At 41.6% G+C, this 20,969-nt stretch overlaps 1 protein-coding gene across 1 annotated transcript; it reads right to left on the bottom strand.

Annotated features, from left to right (window-relative positions):
- Positions 1-1,739: 1,739 nt before the first annotated feature.
- xylt2 (xylosyltransferase II) lies at positions 1,740-16,333 on the bottom strand. The gene is made up of 11 exons (XM_073494874.1): positions 16,196-16,333; positions 11,432-11,966; positions 10,517-10,692; positions 8,104-8,306; positions 7,421-7,501; positions 6,442-6,658; positions 5,886-6,062; positions 5,523-5,779; positions 5,228-5,423; positions 4,563-4,896; positions 1,740-4,216 (listed from the first exon to the last, which is right to left on the bottom strand). Exons 1-11 carry the CDS (start codon positions 16,325-16,327, stop codon positions 3,894-3,896), a joined length of 2,631 nt encoding a protein of 876 aa, XP_073350975.1. The 5' UTR covers positions 16,328-16,333; the 3' UTR covers positions 1,740-3,893.
- Between the last annotated feature and the right edge of the window lie 4,636 nt (positions 16,334-20,969).

Raw genomic sequence — 20,969 nt, 5'->3', positions numbered from 1 at the left:
TTTGTTTTGAAGGTTGGGAACCAGAAGTTTACTATAGAGGCCCAAAGTGTTCATTATTAGATAGATAGATAAGTAAACAAAGTAATTATGCAGTAATTAACAACTGAAAGCAATTAACAGGAGCTCCTCATTTACTACAACAAATAACGAAGAAAATCAGCAAATCCTCACATTTAAGAAGCTGGAACCAGCAAATGTTTGACACTTTTGCTTATGAAATGACTGAAATGATGAATTGATTATCAAAATAGTTGGCAATTCATTTTCTCTCAATCTACTTTGTGATTAATAGACTAATTGTTGCAGCTTTATTTTGAAACACACATTTCAAGAATGAAATCTGTTCTTGTTAAAATACTTGATGAAATAAATGAAGGTTCATTTGTGTAATTCAAACATTTTATTTAGCCTATATGAGTATTTATTAAATCCATTCCATAGAAATTCCATAGATAAATTTATCTTGCACATTCTGACTTATTGTAGCTAGTATGATATGATATAGACTGATCTCATTAAAACTAGTGCAGAGGTAGGTGCTCACCTTGTGTGTGATGTCTTCATTATAAGGCCAGGTGGACTCTGTGGGAGTCTGTCCGTCCTCTGTGTCCGTGTCCACCACTGATGACCCGTACGCGCTGTCCGAGGACACCAGCCTCACCTCCTCCTGTCTCTGTGCCTCACACGTGTCCTCCATCCTTTTTCTCGTGCAGTTTGTGTTCAGGTGGAAAGCAGATGAGCTCCTGTAGATGTTTAAACTTCCTCTCCCTCAGCTTTAACCAGGTCTTGTCCGTCGGTCATCACCTCTGCCCCTCCTCTCCTGCATGCCTCTGGTTTATATCCTCCACGAAGACATACAACTACCTTCAGTCCTGTGGTTAAAGCAGGCACTAAATATTTATATGAAAGCGTTCTGGAGGTGTAGTTTACAGTATTTATGAGTTAAAACCACGGCGGACATTTTTACAAGGAAGTGACAACCAGGAGGAGTTCAGCACCCTGGAGAGCGACTCTGCTTCTCATCAATATCCGACATCTGCCTCCTTCTTCTGCTTTTACAGTCGGAAAAAAGCACCCTAGAAGTAAAGTCTAGTACTTGGTTAAAAATAAAGTTTTAAAGATATTACTGTGGTATATCACCAGAGTAACCACTAACTGCTGCAGACTGTACCTGTCCGACTATTAGATGCAATATTTGCTTTGGTCTAGGCCAGGGCTAGGTGGTTAGCATGCTAACTTCAGTAGATATCTCTTCATAATGTCAGAACTGCTATTTTTTCACATTCTGTTCATAGTTTTAATTATTTTTTTTGAGTCTTTAATTCTGGCTTTATTGAACCTTTCAATAGTGGAGTACTAATCATATGGGTGACTTTGACTTCCACCAAAGTTATATTTTAACAAGATATCTTGACTTTTACTCAAATATGACTTTTAGGCACTTTTTCCAGCTTAAGACCAGACACAACATGAAAAGAAACAGCACAACAAAAACCGTCATTTAGGTCTTTTCTTTTTTTTATTGAGTCATCAGTCACGATGCGTATCCTATGAGCTTTTCCAGAGGCAAACAGTGACAGGCTGAAGTGCTCAGATTGGAGCCACAGGGGCTCAGGATGACTCACCAACTGCTTCATGGACGGAGACCACGAAATCCCACCCCCGCTCCCCCCATAAAAACAGAAGGTCTGCTTCAAACGTCACTGAACAGGTGGGACCATCAAACACAACATAATTAGACAGCAGTTTTTAATAGTTTAACAGAGCAATGGAGATGAACGGACAACATACACACTTCCTCTCAAACTGTATAGAAAAATAACATCTGTTACACCGATGATTCTGCTCTCCTATATCAATAAAACTGGGGCTTCACTGAAGCAACTGTGCTGTGCAAGGTAAACAAGGTCACTTGAAAACTCATATGGTGGCCAGCTATTGTTTAAGAACATAAAAGGTTGCATAAAATGCAAACTAAGACAGACAGGGTTTATCACTTTCCTCTGAAAAGGCATTCATTGCACATCAGCTAGCATCTTGTAGTAAACAGTTAATCTTTTCGACTATGTAAAGGCAGCTTAGATACTCTCGCTAAAATAACAACACAAACATACAGTGGTCTGTTTACCATTTTTGGTTGGTGAACCAAAGTTGAAATGCACCTTAAGAAATTAATCATGGACAATAAACAACCTGTGAGGCAAACAGAGCACACACAGTGACAATACTGCATATTAACAGATACACAGGAGGTATGATGTATAGTGTCTAACCATGATTGCAAGTTAAAAGTCTTGCATTTAAAAGAAAAGTTTGACATTTTGGAAAACACGTTTATTCTCTGTCTTGTCCAGGGGTAGATGAGAAGAATGATACCACTTTCATGTTTGTATGGTAAAGATGACGCATCCAACGCAAACCTGCATATCACTATTTAAGATGTCATATGTTGTTTGTTTAATCTGTACAAAAAGTGTATGAACAACAAATCAACATTTTAGACGGTTATAGGGACCTCCAGAATTTAGTGTTATCAGTTAAACAAGGTTGAATTTTGGTTTTGTCACATTCGGAAGCCAGGTTAGCTTTAGGTTTCCCTGTTCCCTGTAAGCTAAGACAGCCAGCTGCTCGCTGTAGCTTCACGTTTACCTCACAAACACCAAAGTAGTATCGACCATCTGATTTTCCCTGACGGCAGAAAGCAAATAAACATATATTTCACAAAACTATTCTTTTGAAGTTTTATCCATATTTTCTTCACTGTGACTTGTTGGCTTTAGTTCAAAGAATTATGGAGCCAAAAAAAAGAGGATTTCACATTTGAAACCATTGAAAGTAAGACTCATTCGTCAAGGTTTGACTAACTAGGCAACTGTAGCTAAATATATTGAGCCGGTACCATTTTGTCACCTATGTCAGATAAATTTTGAATGTCACTTTGCTATCTGCAGCAGCTCTCTAGGCACGTCCTTTGCCCAGAAAACAACTCAGAGTGGCATTTTTAGGACCAAAGGACATCAAAGACAACTAAAACACTTTATAGCCAGTTCAGGGACCTAAAAAAGTAACATGTTCATGTACAGTAAACAGAACTACAAATAAAAGAAATCAGACTCTAAATCTAAAAAAACCCTCACTCTCTTTCCTTATTTGTTCCTAATAGAGGTTTTAAGTCCAAATGTTTAGTGATGTGTCTGTGCAGGGGAGTGACAGTGCAGGTACGTACCTGTATAACGAAGTGATGTGACCTTATCCACCATGACGTTTTCACTTCTCGTAACCAAGTGACCTCTGTGTAACATTATAGTCTTACAGTAAAGTGCACTTCATCTGTCTGCTCCGTATGCTTACTTACTTAATAATAATAATAATAATAATGCTTCAAAATAAGCACAATAATATGATTCAGAGGTTCCCCTCTCCCTTGAAATGAAGATAAAACACAGCGAGGAGCACAACTGCTTCCTGATTCGTTCAAAGCAGAGGAAAAACTGAAAGCTGTGCGTTCAGAGTTCAAACATGCGCTGAGGATTCTGTTCAGACTCCAACCCAGACAGACCCGGACTGAAAACCTATGTGCCACCAAAATAACAAAATAAATCTGGCATCCGTGTAACAATTCAGAAAACAATGACACAACTCTTTGCGCTTGCAAACTTCTATGTGCAAATTTCCAGCAGTCACATCCTCCTCTTTTAAGTCTGTATTACCACTTCACTGAGAGCGTCTCAGCTCCTCGGTGCAGGAAGATGCCTCATTGTTTATGTGCCCTTGAGCTCTGAGTCGACGGCTTCCGCTTCACACAGGTTCTCTTGGAGCTCCCAGTGCCGGTCGAGCTCTTCCTCAGTCTTCCTGCATATGTGTTGAAGTCCACAGTCTCTCCTCTCCTGGGGCTACCTGATCCGCCCGTCACTTTTGACTGGGCCCAGTTCAGACTTAGGGTCTGGGGACAGAGAGCTCCAGGAGGTCTTGGAGCAAAGTCCCACAGCAGGGCAAGAAGAAGTCTGTGTGGCGCACAGGTCGCCTGTAACCCAGAATGTCCCTATGCTGCTGTCCACCCACGCTTCAAGAGGCGGACCCACCAGCTGGGCCTTACGCTGGGCCTCCTGCAGGGCGGACTCCTGGGGAGGCAGCTTCAGCACGGAGCTCAGCTGCTGGAAGCTCTGCTCCAGGTACAGGTTGCTTGGAGGACCTGCGTGGAGCCAGCTGTCCTCTTCTGGAGCGGACATTCAGATTAGCAGAAAAAGAACATTGAGAAGAAATTAGCTTTTAACAGATCAAACCAAACTTACCACATCACATATTAAACTTTAAACCTTCAGTTAGGATTAGGGATAAGTATAGTGAACAAACCCATGCAGACATACTGCCTGTGTTAGCCAGACTACATTCATTCTTCTTTGCTACAGAGCTCCATTGTTCTTCAAAAACAAATCAATGAGACACACTGTTGCTATGGTGATGTGTTCCTTCTTTTGAGGGAATTGTTGCCGAAAAGAAAAACAAGAATATTAACTGAAATAATGTACAACAAATGCAAATGCTCTGAATCCACATCTCACCTTTGCGTATCGGCTCCTTATCTTTGAAGGTTAAGGGCATGACGAGGAAGCGAGCCTCCGCCACGCGCTCCCACTGTTTCAACACTCGTACCGTCCAGGTGCCAGGCCGCAGGGGACGCTGCAGTGGTGGTTTGTACTGGGTGTACTCTGCATCCACATCCACAGTGATGTCATAAGATGCTGCCACAACCAGAGCTGGGTCGATCCACACAATGGTGGCTGTGAGGTTGGGACCACGAGCCCATTTCTGGACTGCCAGTGGTTCACTCAAAGGTCCGATCACCCCGCCGAAGTTACGGAAGATTCTTTCTTTGGGATCCCACTCTGTGCCGATCTGCCGGGGAGAAAGACAAAAGGAGGCTTTAGAGTCGGTTTGTGTGACACAATACAACTAAACACATCTCATTTGTCTTTGACTTTTCTGTTTGAGGACAAGGTGAGAGTGTCCCTCCTAATATTAACATATTTTTCAAACTAATTAATCTTCAAAGTTCAGTTTTGGCCAGATCAACCCCTGATAAAAACACCCCCATTTTTTTCATATCAGGAAGAATCTACCATGACAGCAGTTTTCTTATAGTACCTTGATATTAAAAGTTGTACAGGACTTTAATGATAATGAAGAACCCTCATCATTTTCTTCTCTGGACTAAAAGTGCACTTACTTCCAGATTTTTGAGCCTTTCAAACTCCTTAAGGTTTGTCTCGAGGACAAGTGAGGTTTGGGGCACTGCCCACATCTCCAGAGTCTCCCTGGCCTTCGAACCCACAGCCTGGACTTCCTGTTGCACCAGGTACCCTTGGAAACGGTCGTCATAGAAGTACAGGTGTACTAAAAGAGGGTAGCCTACTGGTTCAAACCTGCAACGAATAGAATAAAAAAGGAAAAAAATGAAATCAAAATGATATCTACTGAGCGCAGAAATACATGTTATATTTTTTAAAAAGTTGTCTACGGACTTGCAAGCCTCCGCGTTGCTCTGAACAGTCACCAGATTCTTGAGGCCCAGGCGAAAGAAAGAAGTGTAAGCAGTGAGAGACACATCACTGAGCGAGCCCACTCCATCCAACTGCTCGAACAGGCTCTCCCAGTACGCCTTGATGGCGACAGTGCCTGGAGCGTACTGGCCGTACAGGTGGGTGTCCAGGATGTCTATGGACTCCTGATTCACTGTTGACTCAAACTTGCGGGCAAAGAATGTCGGACGGGTCAATTGCTGTGGAATAGAAAGAGCAAACATAACAGAACTTAGCCTTTAAGACACTGAACAAAACTGGTAGAATAAAACAAGAGCCTGGGAAAACACAATCTGGCTCGCTCACCTGGATCCGAATGAGGTCTTGCGGTTTAAAATCATTGGGAGAGCAGCCACACCAGTCCACGATGTGCTTGTACTGGCATTTACAGCCCAGCTTACGATTCCAGTTGGTGACGCGCAGGTTGTTGTCCACCAGAGAGTCGCACATGTGGCTGTTCCCGAGCACAGTGTGGAAGAAGGACTGTGAAAAGAGAGTGAAAGCATCATTTCTGCTGTGCTGCGCTGTTTGAGAGATACTGTAAACCATCAAAGACACGTATAAACAGTTTTCTAACCACTGACTCTCAATTGCGCAAGGTCATGCCTCTATAGCTCCAAACAACAGGGAACAAACCACAGCACCTCCTCCGAGACATTAAACCACACAGTCAGATAAACTCGAGTGAACCCTCCTCTCGTCTGGCACCTCTGCTACAGGCTGCGCCTGAAAGCTTAAAGTATTACATTATCTGCACTGCTAGGCTCCTCTGGCTTGGCAGGGGAGGACGGGCATGAGACAGACTTGTATATCAAACTGTCTCAACTACGGGAGATAAACAGACCACCTAAGGCTTACTTACCTCAGCAGGGAGCAGAGCGTAGGAATAGAACTGCTTCAGTCCCGACACCAGGTCATCCTGGGAGTTGATGACGTACTCCACGAAGCGGCGGGTGAGCGCAAACCAATCAGAGCCACCTGAGACCTCCAGGCCTTCTGGGATGCTGCGTTCGCCGAGACGCCACATGTGGTTGTCACACTCGTGGAAGAGACGGTCAAGGCCCTGCTTCTTAATAAACCTTCAACACAGAGCACAATTTAAATCAACGTGTGGAAGAGATGCTGCTGTTTGTAGAAATAATCAAAGTAAACGATCAAACAGTTTCTGTATAAACCTCGAAGCTTTACCAAAAGGTTCATACAGCTTTTTAAGAGTAAATTTCAAGCACTTTTCAAGAACATTCACGTACCTAAACCATATATAGTCATACTGCCGATGCCTTTATCATCACATCTAACTTGAACAAGCAGTTGGGAAAAATAAGGTTTACAGAATTCCTTTATACCCACAGCAATCAATGTACAGTATATTCTGATATTATTTTACCAGTTGTTCATATTAACTTTGAAAGCATTTGTTGATTTTTTGAAGAAGACAAACAAATATGTTGACAGGATCCTTTCATTTCAAAAACTTTCTAAATATCTGACTCAAGGACTTGGCAAGGACTTTTCAGGTCCAGTCTACTCATATTAAAGGACCAAACATGGATGAGACATGGATCGAGGTAAATTACTGCAACACTGAGAACAGGCAGCTTTACAAAAATTGACAATTTAAAAACCATCAAAAGAACATCAATGCATTCCTGCATAAAATATGATTTCAAGTACTTCCAGTGACTATTCAAGGCCTTGTGGGATTTCAAAGCACAGTGGAAACCCTGCTAATTGGTCCCATTTGCTGATGCTGACTTGCTGTATTATCACCACAGAAACTATAAAACACAATCCAAATGTGTGTTATGGCTGGTCGGGTATCGTACAGCTGGCACACTCACCGGGCGTTTTCTCTCCCGTGGGACTTGAGGAAGTTCTTATCTCTTTGCTGTGACAGGAACGCCACCAGTTCATCATTGGTCCTGTAGGAAGGCGTTCAGGTGAGAATGGAAAGGAAGAAGAGGTTAGGTCAAGGAGAGAGAAAACACATTTCCAGAAGATTCTTTGGAAATAAAATGCAGGCTGATAACATCCATGAGTGAAATCAGCTACTTTGGACAGGATTTGGTTGATAGCTGTTTGTCTGTGTGCATCCAACCGATCCAAGCTTATTATCCTTTGAGCTGCTTTGATAGGGGCACAAAAACTGATCGACAAGAAAGAAGACTATTTACTGCTGCCAGCTCTGTGACTCAATGGCCAAAACAATCCATTTAATGCTCCTGACAGACTACTGTTCTCTTACTGTACTTTACATCTGGCAAATGTTATGACTGCTACCCTATAATAATACAATTAAAGTCATAGTCTCTGCAGGTCAGCAATTGAATCTGCATGCAGTATTGAAAGATTAAGCCACCAATGAGAGAGGCGATCAAGACACAAACACAAACTGGACAAACGCCAGGATTTAAACTGGATATACTGAATTTAACACTTGACTAAACTACAAAGCTTCACAGGGATATTTGCAAATAATGCTATGGTATAAAGAAGTGAAATAATATTACTCTGCTGGACCGACCTGGTGGGGAAATCTGTAGCGCTGAGGTTGATGAAAAAGTCCCACTTCCAGTCCAGCATGGAGAGCAGGTCCTGCATGCTGCGCAGGTAGGCCTTCAGTAAGCTGGCACCTCCCCAAATGGTGACCATCCGCCAAGGCGTGGCTCGGATGTTTGGGTACTGTTGGGCTATCTTCAGGACCTCACGATGCAAGTAGCCGGACCGCTGGGGAATTTCAAACAACAGGTCAAACAGTTAAACAATCAAAAAATGTGTTTCTGCATCACAGATGTTCTCACAAATCTGCAGCTGCCACCACGCCAAGACAAACACATAGAGCTGGCTCATGTTGAGAGGAGAGAATCTGATCTGAGCAGAACAACAGCCACACAGTGCTTTGCACAGTGGGTCAGCATGATGATAGAAACAAGAAATTAAAATGAGCGGGTTCTGCCATCTCAAAGTGGCAACAGGTGACAGTGACACAAAATTAAGATGAACTGAGCTGAAAGGATAGTCAAGCAGGGATTAAACGTGAGGAGGGAAAAAAGGATGAGATGGAGGAAGTTGCAGAGCCAAGCAGCTGTCAGGCTTTCTGATGAGACGTTAAAGGTGCTGAGAGATGAGCTACGAGTGAGCATATATCGCAGGAAGCCAAAATGTGCAGGTTCAAAAGACCTGTTTTTAGCTTCCCATTGGAGCTAAATTAGATTAATTACCAACTAATTAACCAGCGGCCTTTTTCCAAATAAACACAGCTATAAAAGGCTCTGAAGCGATAAATGGGCAGTTTAGGAGGAAAAGACACTTGGAAATTAATTGTTCAGGGACATGAAGTCCAATTGTGTTTGGTGAAGCACAAACAGCGTGCCACTGACTCTGTCCTGTGTTAAATAAAGAGTGGGCATTTAGTACAAGAACCATGCCAATGTGTGTTGAGACAAATCATGTATGTTTTTGTTATTGTTATTTTCATTAATTAGTCAGTTATTTTCACTATTAATTGTTTAGTCAAAAAAATTGAACAAAAGGCCAAATGACTCCAACCAGTGGTCCAAAAACCAAAGACTCTTCATTTACTATCATAAACAACAAAGAAAAGCAGCAGATTTTAACATTTAAGAAGTTGAAGCTTGACATTTTTGCTTGAAAAATTACTGAAACGATCAATTGTTTTTCAAAAGCTTTAAATTTAGCTTGTACATATTCAGACACTGGAGGAATGTTTGTGGTGTCCTGGTTGTTTTCATAACTGACACAACAGCGGTGAAAAACAGAATGACTCACAGTCCTCATTTGAACATGGGAGGGGAAAGAAGAGGTTTGTGTGTTTGAGTGCAGAGGAGCTGGCAGACTGATTCCAGTACAACCTGACCTGCTTTACAGCTTCATCTCTCAAACAGGCTTCTGCCTCAGAGATGGATGAGGTGAGGCTGGCAAAATATCTAGGATAGTGTCTGTGGTGTGACTGTCCCACTGACTCCTTATTCATCACTGCCTCCAGTGAGCCTCTCCACCGTTCTTTGGCAGCAGAACAGAGAAACTCCCTGGGACTCGGCAACCTTTCCGGCTACGCAGGTGCACTGATGACACGCACCTGTTTCCCTGCTGTCTGCACTAAACACACCTGAGGTTTAGTGTCTTATGCCTTCCAGCTGCACATGAGAGCAGCCTCCACTAAATCCTCCTGCCCCTAAGAATAACCACACTTTAGTCAATCCGGGCTAATCCCCTTTAACACACCGTGAGACCCGCGGGATAAATTTAACTTTCATAATGCAAAAAGACCTAAGCATTTGTGAGCTCAGCGAAGACAGCCCAAAAGCAGGGTGCCAAATACACTTCTGCCTGAGCATAAATAAACAATACTTTAAGCTAGTATCACCAGCAGAACCCTCTACAGATGTGATCACTTCCAAGTAGAAGAATAAATAGAGACAGAGCACAATGTGTCATATGTTGGCCACTGGAGGGGAAACAATCGGCCCCTAATATGCAATAAAGGGCTGAGACAATCAAAAAAGCCTGTTAAAATGTACAAAATGCATTGTAGCAGTTGTGTACTTTCTTGCGTTGTATGATGAATCAGGCACAACCGTCACTTTTTGTCTTCAATCAGCCGTTTGTTTTGATAACAACAGATTCATTTCAACGGCCAACTTTGTCGGAGTAAGTTCCGGGAATTTGCTAAAACATGGAAAGAAATACTTCAGCTAATTCAGCTGTTGGTTTGCAAGTTACACAACAGAGGTTGACGCCCACATATTCCTGGACGCCAAAGCAATATTATCACAAAAGCATTTGACACTGAATTTATACTTTCACCTGTGAGCAATTTAAGTCTTTTAATTGGTAAATGCTGGTCTGTCTGCAAGTAAGGACAGTTGTAGGTATATAAGACAGAATGTGCATTAGTCTCCTTTTAGGGCTTTTACCTTGTCCACATGGATGTAGTAGTAGTGGTCACGGTGATATATGGCTTTGATGAGACGCTTGAGCTGCCGTACAGCACGGCCATGGACCATGAGAACGAAAGCCACTCTGACAGGGTTCTCCACATTGGACAGGCTGTTGTCCAGCTCGCCAACAGCCTGAACCGGGTTCGACACACCTGGACGAAGAGGACAGAGACGTCAAGGACTGACTCAGTGTGGCCTGTAGAGTTTTAAAGAATAATATCTCATGGGCTAAAGATGAGAAAGACGGTTGCATAAGAAGGTTGCATAATCATGTGTAAAGTGTATAAGATTAAAAGGAGGGTAGATGTTTTGTCCTTATTACTTATTTTTTCTCCAACACTTCCAACTGTGTTCACTGGAACACACACGCCAAAGTGTGAGTGGACTGTTTTGTCCCAGTGCAATCCCTACATGTACTACAGTTGTGTACTACACCTATACACAAGTTCACTGTAAATAAGATCAGATACGTGTGATTTGATTGGCTGCATGTGACATTGAACCTTTGCATGGTGTGCAAGAAAAGCGGTGGGCTATATACGCCACACTGCGATCAAAATATAAAACGCATTTACTTGTGTTCATCCCAGTGGCTCAATTGTTTTTGTTTTTAGTGTGAAAACATCCAACTGACTTAAGTATGTAAGATCTTTTCCTTTAGACAGATTTTGGCAATACAATTATCTTTTCATTCATTAAGACTCTCCAAATGAACACAGTATGATTATATGTAATTATTACATTTTCAAGAAAATGTGGTCATTAGAAATGTTTTGAAAATGTATCAGTCAATTAATCTAAACTACACTACTAGCAGATGAGAAATCTCTATGTGTAGTCTGCACCCTTAGCATCATCACACTATCTGTGCACATGTTAAAGGCTCCTCACCGAGCTGTGGGCAGAACTGAGGAAGACCGTCTGGCATGAGCTGTCCAGCCTGATGCTGACACACGATGTTAGCGATCTCCTGTCGGCACTGCTGAGAGCCAGCTCGATGAAGGGCAGACAGAGCGTCCTTGCCTATGATATCACATTTAGGCACAAAGTCATTGTTGGGGGCTTGGTGCGCCCCGTCCACGCTGCCCGGCTCCCCCAGTATGGCGGCGGCAGGTAACTTGGCTGCCCCGTCGTTGCCACCCCGGCTATCGCTGAAGTTACGGCTGCTGGACAGGTCGTGGAGGACCACGCCGTCCAATCCAGTTCGCGTCTTCCCTAGCTCCTTCAGCCTGATGCTGGGCTTTTCTCCTTTGCGGCTGGTTCCTCTCCTCAGCGCGCTGGCTGCTGTGCCCCCCGTCCTCTCCAACCTGCCACTCCATCTGCCTCTGTTCCTCCCCGACAAAGACTTCTGTTTCTCCCAGAGTGCAGTGTCTCTCTTGGGGTCCTGGCTGTTGTGGTCAGGCAGCTTAGACCGTCGTACTTTTCTCTAAGAAGAGAGGAAGAAAACACGACAGCAAGAGAGAGAGAGAGAGAGAGAGAGAGAGAGACATAAAAATACATTTTAAATCCACATTTGTTGTCATTCCATAAGAACATCTTGGAAATATACTACTGAGGAGGCGTGGATTCACAATCCAAAAATGACATAAGGTAAACGAAGCCCAGCCACTAGGACAAGAGCTGAAAAAGGCCCAGAGGGAAGGATGTGTTTATTTGGTTTTTGTTCTTTTTTTTTCTATTTCTCTGATCTGGGTTATTTTTAGCTCAGCCTGTGCCTTTTTGTGGAGCTAATCTGGAAAAAGCACAGTTCTGGATAGCCACACATGCACTCAAAGACACACAATGAATCCTGTGATTTACTGTACAGACCTCGACAAACCTCTTGTCTGCACCCTCTGGCAGAAAATGCAGGAAAAATGTATAAAAATGTGTCACATGTTCAAACACACACTTCATACAGACAGGAGAACTGAGCATGAAACCACAGACATTAAGAAGGTTACATAAGGAACCCTTATCTGACAGCTACTATATTATGGATACATGCTCTTTGCTTCAGATTAGCACATGCTTCAACGTGGCTTTGTATTATTATTTTTCCATATCTTGATCATTACATCTTCCAACATCAAAGCGTTTAATCATGACTTCATGATCTGTGTGTGGCATCTGCAAATCAGCTGCTGAGACTTTACAGACTCCCTGAAATGTCAAGACGTGATCCTCTTACAGTGCATCTGCTTTGAAGTAATAAAATTGTTCAAGTGTCCCACATTAGGAATATTTAGCTGTAACATTCCTGAAGGAGACAGATCCAGGGGTCATTCACCATGTGGATGTGGTTCAGTGAAAATCAGCAGTGTTCAGCTGTGTGTCTTGCATAGAAAACTGTAGTTTATATAATTTAGAGCTAGAGTACATATCTATTCATTATTTTAAAGTTGACATAGGCCTAAATATTGTGCCTTCATCTAAACTTTCTGTACAAATGTTAGTTTAGTGTGAGGGATTTTGTACACAAATGCACTGAGGTGCTTTCGAGAATGTCATGTCATGTCACAAATGTATAATATAATTTGAATGCAAGAGAATAGAGAGAATTGGTTTTAGTGGAGCAGATATCACACCTCGAGACGTGGAAGGCAGGCTTTGAAAAACAGGATTTAAGCCATTTTTAAATCTTCTAGCCAAAACGGCATCACAGCTTTGGCGCAGTAGATTATTGGATCACACAAAAAGCCCTTCAAAATGTGCACTTGGAGGAGAGGAAAGGAGAACAGTGAGTGGGCTGAGAGCTTTCTGCCTCTGTCAGACGATACGACAGAACGCAGGCTCGCTCGACTCGCGCGGCTGGCACGGCGACAGCCCAGAGACGGTGGGAACAGAGGAGGGAGTGGGGCTGTGTGGCAGGATGAGGAGCCAGATAATACACTGCCAATGAACCAGCTGCCAACCGACACAGCGCAGTCAGCTAATGATTGCCAACTGCACTCTCCAACCCATTACAGTAAGAGCCATTGTGGAGCCTGGTTAGTTACATACCAGTCATTTCAGTGCAAGCCTCTTTCAGGGAGTTTACATGCACTTGATCGACCTGGTTATTGTCAGCTAAAAGTCACCTAAACAAGATTAACACCCTGCTCATACAGCTACATTTCTGACAAAGTACTTCTTAGCCGTGTAGTATATAATGGGGTTAATATCAGAATTGCCCCTGCATCTAAAATAAAGAAATCTGAAGTCCAACTACAACAAAAGGGTTGGGAAGAAATCTGTTTGCTGAGTTCTGTTTTTACACTATTTTTCTGTTTCATTCTGATTTCTCAGAACAACTCCATTTCTATGTGAATGTAAACACAGTCTTGAGTGAAAAAAGTTTTGTTTAACAGCAAAGCTAGGGAACAGCAGTGAGGATAAGACAACTCAATTTTAATTTTAGTCTTGGTTTTGGTTCAGATGCAAATTTTAGCATCAAAGCTTTTCATATTTTGGGGAATTAATTATGATAAAAACGTTTGTTCTCAAAATCCTTTAAAGTTTTTGAATAATTGAGACTTTCTCCAACAGTGGTGGTACATTTCGTCTGCAAAATTGAAAAAAAAACACTAGTCTGAAGATCTGTGCATTTTGTCGGCTAATGTTGATAAAGACACTTCTTACTTTCCGCCTGCAAGAGTAAATGTTCTCACACAGAACAAGACAAGCGCCCAGCAGGGGCTAAAGTTTCAATTTTCCTTATCACTCGTTTTCACAGCTTTTAATTAGCACCATCATGTCAAAAATGTATTGATTCAAAGGCGAGCCAGGCAGCGTCTTTACTTTCCAATTAAAGTCTAGCGAAACCATATCAGCGTTGCCATCTGCTGAAGCGGGAAGAAGCAGCAAGCACTCGGCTCTGTACGAGAGTGCAGGCAAGCAGGAGGGTGACACAAGGTTGACATCAGTCCTCACAATCCTTTTCCTCTTTCTCTGTGTTCACATATTCACAGTACAGTTAATGCCAAAGACCACAGTGTATGGAGGCATCCACTACACTGTTTAGAGGTGAAGTGATGATTAATATGCATTCTTAGACATGAAATCTGAGTCTGCCAACAAGCAAGGACCACGCACGCTGACATTTGCATAGACGCAGAGAAGTCTGCCAACATAGTTGCATTTCAGGCTGACGAGTGCAGGGAGCAGCAGTGTCACATTTCTGGAGCCAGAGATCGCAAGACCTGCTTCCAACTTGAAATTATTTCTAAAAATCTGGATTTAAAATTGGATTAATAATAAAACTACAGTCTGGACAGCAAATCCTACATGTAGTTGTGTTGGGAGTTCAGAGGAGTGTGCACTTTTGCTCTTCTACAGTCCTAGGTGAGCGAGCTACGGTTAACCACAAACCTCAACAGACATTCCTCTGTATCTTCGCTGAAGCATGTTTAAGCCTGAATGCATCTGATGAGGCTGCAGAAAGCCCGGAGGCTTTTAATGCAAACAGGTGATCGAAGTCAAAAAGGGAACATTACAGTGTGACATTTAAGTTTCTTCAAAGGAAATGGGTTATGTCATCTACAATGGCGTCACTCGGGCACTCACTGAGAATGAGCTGTTCCTCAGGGTTGTGGTGGATACAAGTAGGGCCGACAACAGAATCATGATCTCTCTTTTCCTCTCTATGATTAACGTCTTTCCTCCACTGAAGCCACCACATTACATCTGCTGCCTGCCTCCTCACCCTGCAGGCACAGATCTGCGATCTATCCACGTTGGGGATATTATACACCGTGCGTGCTTGTCATATCACGACAGACCTCAGGTTTCAGCTTGCATTCCTGGGACTCCATCAGTACGCTTGGGTCACATCTGTTAACACCTCCCCTTACCTTATTTAGAGGGGGGACATGAACAGGCACTGCCTGAAGGTAGGGATCTCCAGGTGTGTGAGGGGGAGACACAGAGATAAGCTTCCCACGGTGAACACTGCTGTTAAATAGCTAGTCTCAGTGGTATGTAGCGGAGGCAACTCTCTGCTTAACTTCAACCTTTACTCATCCCTGGGATATGCTCCCTCTCTGGGTGTTTTGGTGTGATTCAAAGCTTAGTGAAGGTCAGAGAGACAGAGCAGCCCCACAGAGAGAAAAATGGCCCTGGTGGATATAAATAAGCGAGAAAATACACAAAATAAAGTAGAGCAGCTGCTGGATGTCCTGGGACAGCTACGTGACGCCATTCAGCCCAGACTGATGAGGATCAATGAATCATAAGTTCTTTCACGTGTTTCCATAAAGTTGCATCACTTCTTAGACACCCTCTTACAGAAAAATGAGTAATAAGGGTTTGTCTGTTTCCTGTCTGCCCATAGTTTCATTTTCCCCAAAACCACGGTGGCATCAAATTAAATGTGCCGGCGTGAAGACCCATGCTGCTTCTAAATAAACAAGTTAAGTAGAATATTTAATAAATAAAAACAGTACCGGTCATGTCATGTTTATGTAGTAACACTACTGTACTAGTACTGTGGTGCTGAGGGCAGTGTCAGACAGACAAGACGGGGCAGGTCGGGCTGTAGTGAAATGTTTCGGAGCGGCTGCTAACTCGGCTAACATCAGCTAACGTTACTGTATCATAACACAGCGCGAGCCGAGCCGAGCGCTAACGGCTAGCTCCACAATCAAAGCCATTGAGTCACCGCGGAGACAGAAAATAACCCGAGGAACAGCCTCTCACCTCTGCCTCGCCTTCTTCCAGACTCCTCAGACTCCATACCACCAGCCCTTGGATCAGGAGGATAGTCAGCGCGGCGGCAATCGCTAGTTTATATCTGCGGAGGAGCTTCTGCACTCGAGCGCTGGCCACCATTTTTCCGACTCCGGCTGACGGGGAGCGCGTGCACGGCGCATTCTGAACTGCGCGCGCACGAGGCGTCGCTCGACATCCTCAGGTTGCTGCAAAGTTTGTCTCCAAGACATTAGGAAACACCATCATGTAGGCTCCTTAATCCACTGTCAATGTGTGTATAAATACAAATAAATTAAGTGTATGTGTGTTTTATTAGTGTGAGTAATTAATCCAGAATGATTCAGGAAGGACAGACACGTCCTCGACTGAAAATGTAGCTACTTCCTTTTCTAACATTTAATATTAGACCACATTATTACATAACTCAGTCTAATTGACTCTATGAATACACATCATTGAAAGCTTAATTACTTTTTAAAAAAAAAAAACTGGCCTTACCCATAATGAAGGTAACACCAGTGACAATATTCATGAAAAATGCATTTTACAAAATGGCTGCTACAGGGCATCAACCCACATGTTGTCAGTCATATAGCCCAATACTCAGTGACTCTGACTTGAGATAAATGTGTAGATTTCTTATAACTTTAAAGACCATGTCCTTTATTCATAAATATTCAGGAAATAGGTCAAAGCAAATGATGTCAACATTATTGCATTAGAAATGGCAGAAAACATGGTTTTGAACTCAAACTGCAGCACTTTCCTTCTTTACATGACTGTGGGACAAGTAGTTCTGTGGTGCTTGCATTGTTAAATAATTGATGGAAAAGCAAATATTGCCAAATTGATGGCTCAACAGGCAGTAATTGTTCAAATAACCTATTATTTTGATATAAAATATGAAACGAATTTAAGTCTCGAATATAAGTGTTTTTCAGCTGTATTTTTTCTGTAACGCTAGAAAGGACGTTTCCATATAAATGACAGAGTTAGTGACTCTTTAATGAACAATTCCTGAAAAACTGGTATCCAAGGACTATATAGTAGATAATGATGAGTTAGAGAACAGACCGAGAGCTAATACAGTGATGAATCATTGAATCGCAATGATTAGTTCATGAATATCCCTGAATGGACATACTGACCACATTCTTCATGAGTTGTTCTTGATTGACTTTTAACGAACTATTGTGTGTCACAAGCAAATGATTCATTAACTACCAAACACTCAATCATAAGTTACTCTTTCTGTGTACCTTCAAGTAAAGTGAAACATACCGAGTATAACAAGTAGTCCCTCATTACTTCATGATTATGACAATTAGCATTTTTTTCCTGGGAGTTCACAGTTATTTTCTAAAAACACTCAGCGGCTGGTTCATGGTTAATCAGGAACAGCTTGTTGTCAGTATGTTGATTCACAGATATGCATGAACTAATCATTACCTAATTATTCAGTGATGTGTTATCTCCAAATCTGTTCTCTAGTAATTCATCATTATCTACTATATAATCCTTTAATCACAGTGATTCAGGGATTACTCATTAACACTTCATTTATTATCACGTCGTTCCTGATTTAGTCCTCACGCATTCCTGAGTGACTACACCCAAGTTTTTGTTTACCTTACCTTTACCATATCTTACGTGTTGTTATTTGTTTTGATGAACTGTGAATTCTGTGTAAATGCACAGTGGGCCTATATTTATATTTATCTACTGTGTATTTTGTTCAGAGAAAACCGTTTTTGTTGCTCCTTTGTTATCTAGTATAAAGATAAAAAAAAAAAGATAGAACTTTATTTATCCCAAAGGAAGTAGTTGTACAGCAGTTGCAGTACAAATATTTAAGTGCAAATGCAAATATATAATTGAAAATATCAAACAGCCCCCTGAAAGGTTGATATGGTACAAAGCACAGGTCGAAATTAAGGATATCACTATTAATCACAGCCTCAGTAGTCATCCGACAAGTTTAGATCAAGGTATTATCCTTCTCTCTGGTTCTACAAACACAAGCATCACACATAAAGACCTGTTCACAACCAAGTTTGACAACCCTCAATACAGCAGGTCACTACAAACGTTAAACATAATCACCTGTAGCTAAACATAAAACTAATTTTCAACCCTTTTTTTTCTCTTTTTGAAAGAAACATGCACATGTTAAAGCAACATTATGTAGAAATTGGCATTTTGTGCAATTTGGCGCCACCTACAGTTTCTGAGTGCAACATCACTGTTGTAAATACAAATACCAGGTCTGAAACAATTTGTTAGATGTAATGAAGGTGCTGACTACAAATAAAACTCATTATGTTATAACAACATTATGTGTTGAAAAGTTTTATCTTGAAGTAAACATGTATGTAACGCTGTGATCCTACACTCTCACTGAAGTTACATAATGCAGAAACAAGTGATGGGGCAGAGACACCGTTCACCCTGTTACAAGACACTGTACCAGCAATCATTCTGAATTTCTCATCTTTTTAAGATACAACAGTTACATAATGTTGCTTTAATCTCTGTGTGTTGTGGATTCATAAATAGATGACGTAAAAGAAAAACTTGAAGTTGTTCCGAGGCCTACATGTAAATCAAACCAGTGAAGTAATGTTTGTGAACACTTGAATTATCTGAAGAAGATAAATTAGCACTTAATGTATCTTCATTCATATCCTGAGAGTGTGAGTGCAAATATAAAATCTATAGTACCCCTATGTTTGGAAATAACATTGCAAAAGTGCCTCTTGAATGCCTGTATAGTCGATAAAGTGCCCTATATGATGGCTCAGTGTGCAACAATATACAATAAAGAGCCCTCTGGGGCGCCCCTCTGGTGGAGAAAACATGATGGAGTACCATTTAAGCTTCCCCACGTGCTAGAAAATTAGTTGGCCTCTGTTTGCCTCTAAATGGTTAAATTCTTAATAGTTCCCAGTGTGGTTTTATTACAGAGGGTTGGTGGTTATGTTTTAAATCTAAGCCACACAATACAACAACTCTGAGCAGAGTTTTGAACTGTCATACACGCGTCACGACTTTTTGCTTACTTGTTGATACAAAATGTTCAAATTATGTTCCATGATGTCAGAGAGTTATAATGATTGTAATCCACGTACAGACAGTCCTCCAGAGAGAAAAGAGAGAGATTAAATTGAAGAGCCCAACTGTAGAGTCAGGATACTGATACTTTCACCAAGAAAAGAGTTTTGCGGGGTCCACACTAAAGCCTCGGTGATGAGAAGTCACATTATTCTAAGGGGTCACAAGCAAATCGCTGATTTAATCTGTCCTAAAAAAAAAAATTACAGTGTTTATTGACAATTACATGTCTGGTACAGAACACCTCTTATGTCAGTGGCCTTCAAGACTGCAATCACTGACATAAACATCACACATAAAGACTTCCTCCCAACTCCCTCTGTAGGCTTCAGGTCGCGTATCAAGGTGTCCCATTTCATATATCCACTATGTTTTATATTATTGTGAATAAAGTGAAACTGAGCTGAAATGAAACCTATATATTTCATCAAACATAAACACATTAAGCAAACCAAACGTAATCCTACTAACCTAGTTCTCATTATTTTGGGAAAATATTCTGACTTTAATGTGTTATCTCTTAGATTTAGAGTGTTCTGTAGATTCATAAATAAATCATGTTAAACATAGACATTTATTTGAAGTTATTTTTACATCTAAATCAAACTAGCTGTGATGTAATGTTCCCTAACTAATTTATTCATTGATGAGCCCAAATTAATTTAGCCCATATATTCGCAGGACATTTTCTACAGTTTTATCATAACAGGAGTCCCTTACATTTACTCTGGTAGACAGTTTCAGTTAAAACTTGCCAAAAATCATCTGTATTCTTTATATATAACTGTGGGGACCAAAAATCTGAGACAACATTGAAAATATGTTGTAAACTTGGTTATAATCATAAAAATGTAGGTTTCTGAAGGTAAACGAATGTGTAAGAAGTCAAATTCTAAGCAAAGATGACCTCTTGGTCTGCTGACCCTGCTTTGGATAAAACCGAAGGCGTTATAAAGTGACAAAGCTAAGCACTGGGACGTCACTGGAAAGTTTGCAAAAACTTGTGGAGTCTGTGCCAACTTGAGTGCTCGCTGTCTTAAAGCAAAAGGGGGACATACCAAATACTAAGATATTCATGGATTCAAAGAATCAGTCAACATTTTAAGCTGATTTCTACTGAAAAAAAAGAAAGGTTTACATTTGAATCAAATGATAAGACGTTTGGACCCCAGTGTATATATTTCATGATCGAGGATTGTGAGGCGTGTGAGGAGTGGATATAAGTTTAGTGGCTGGGCTGTGTGGAAGATCAAGGTCATGTCCACTTCTGATTAAAATGAAACAAAAAGAACAGAGACTTTTCTCATGTCACAGCTTGTCCTGTAATACTAGGACAGACGTCCAATGTTTAAGATTCAACAATGCTAAAAATGCAGTGATTTAAAGGCATATTCAGCTGAATAAGAATGCTAATTTTCTATAGTTCCCATCCATGAATACTAATGCTTCATTTAGGCTCTTTGCATAGAAATCATCTCTGGACGGGACCCCCACGGTCTCCAGGGTAACGGGAGTCCCTCTCAGGCATCCAGTGTGTTTAACTAGTCTGGCTGGATTAATTATAGCCGGCGGAGGAGGAGGAAGCAGCAGTTAGGGGATCTACTTTATGATCGGTGTGTGATCTCAGTGTAATAAGGAGTAACCTTTCTGG

Source organism: Pagrus major, chromosome 23, assembly GCF_040436345.1.
Source record: "Pagrus major chromosome 23, Pma_NU_1.0".
Taxonomy (NCBI): domain Eukaryota; kingdom Metazoa; phylum Chordata; class Actinopteri; order Spariformes; family Sparidae; genus Pagrus; species Pagrus major.
The sequence above is the reverse complement of the archived record's forward strand: the minus strand, read 5'-3'. Positions and strand labels throughout refer to the sequence as shown.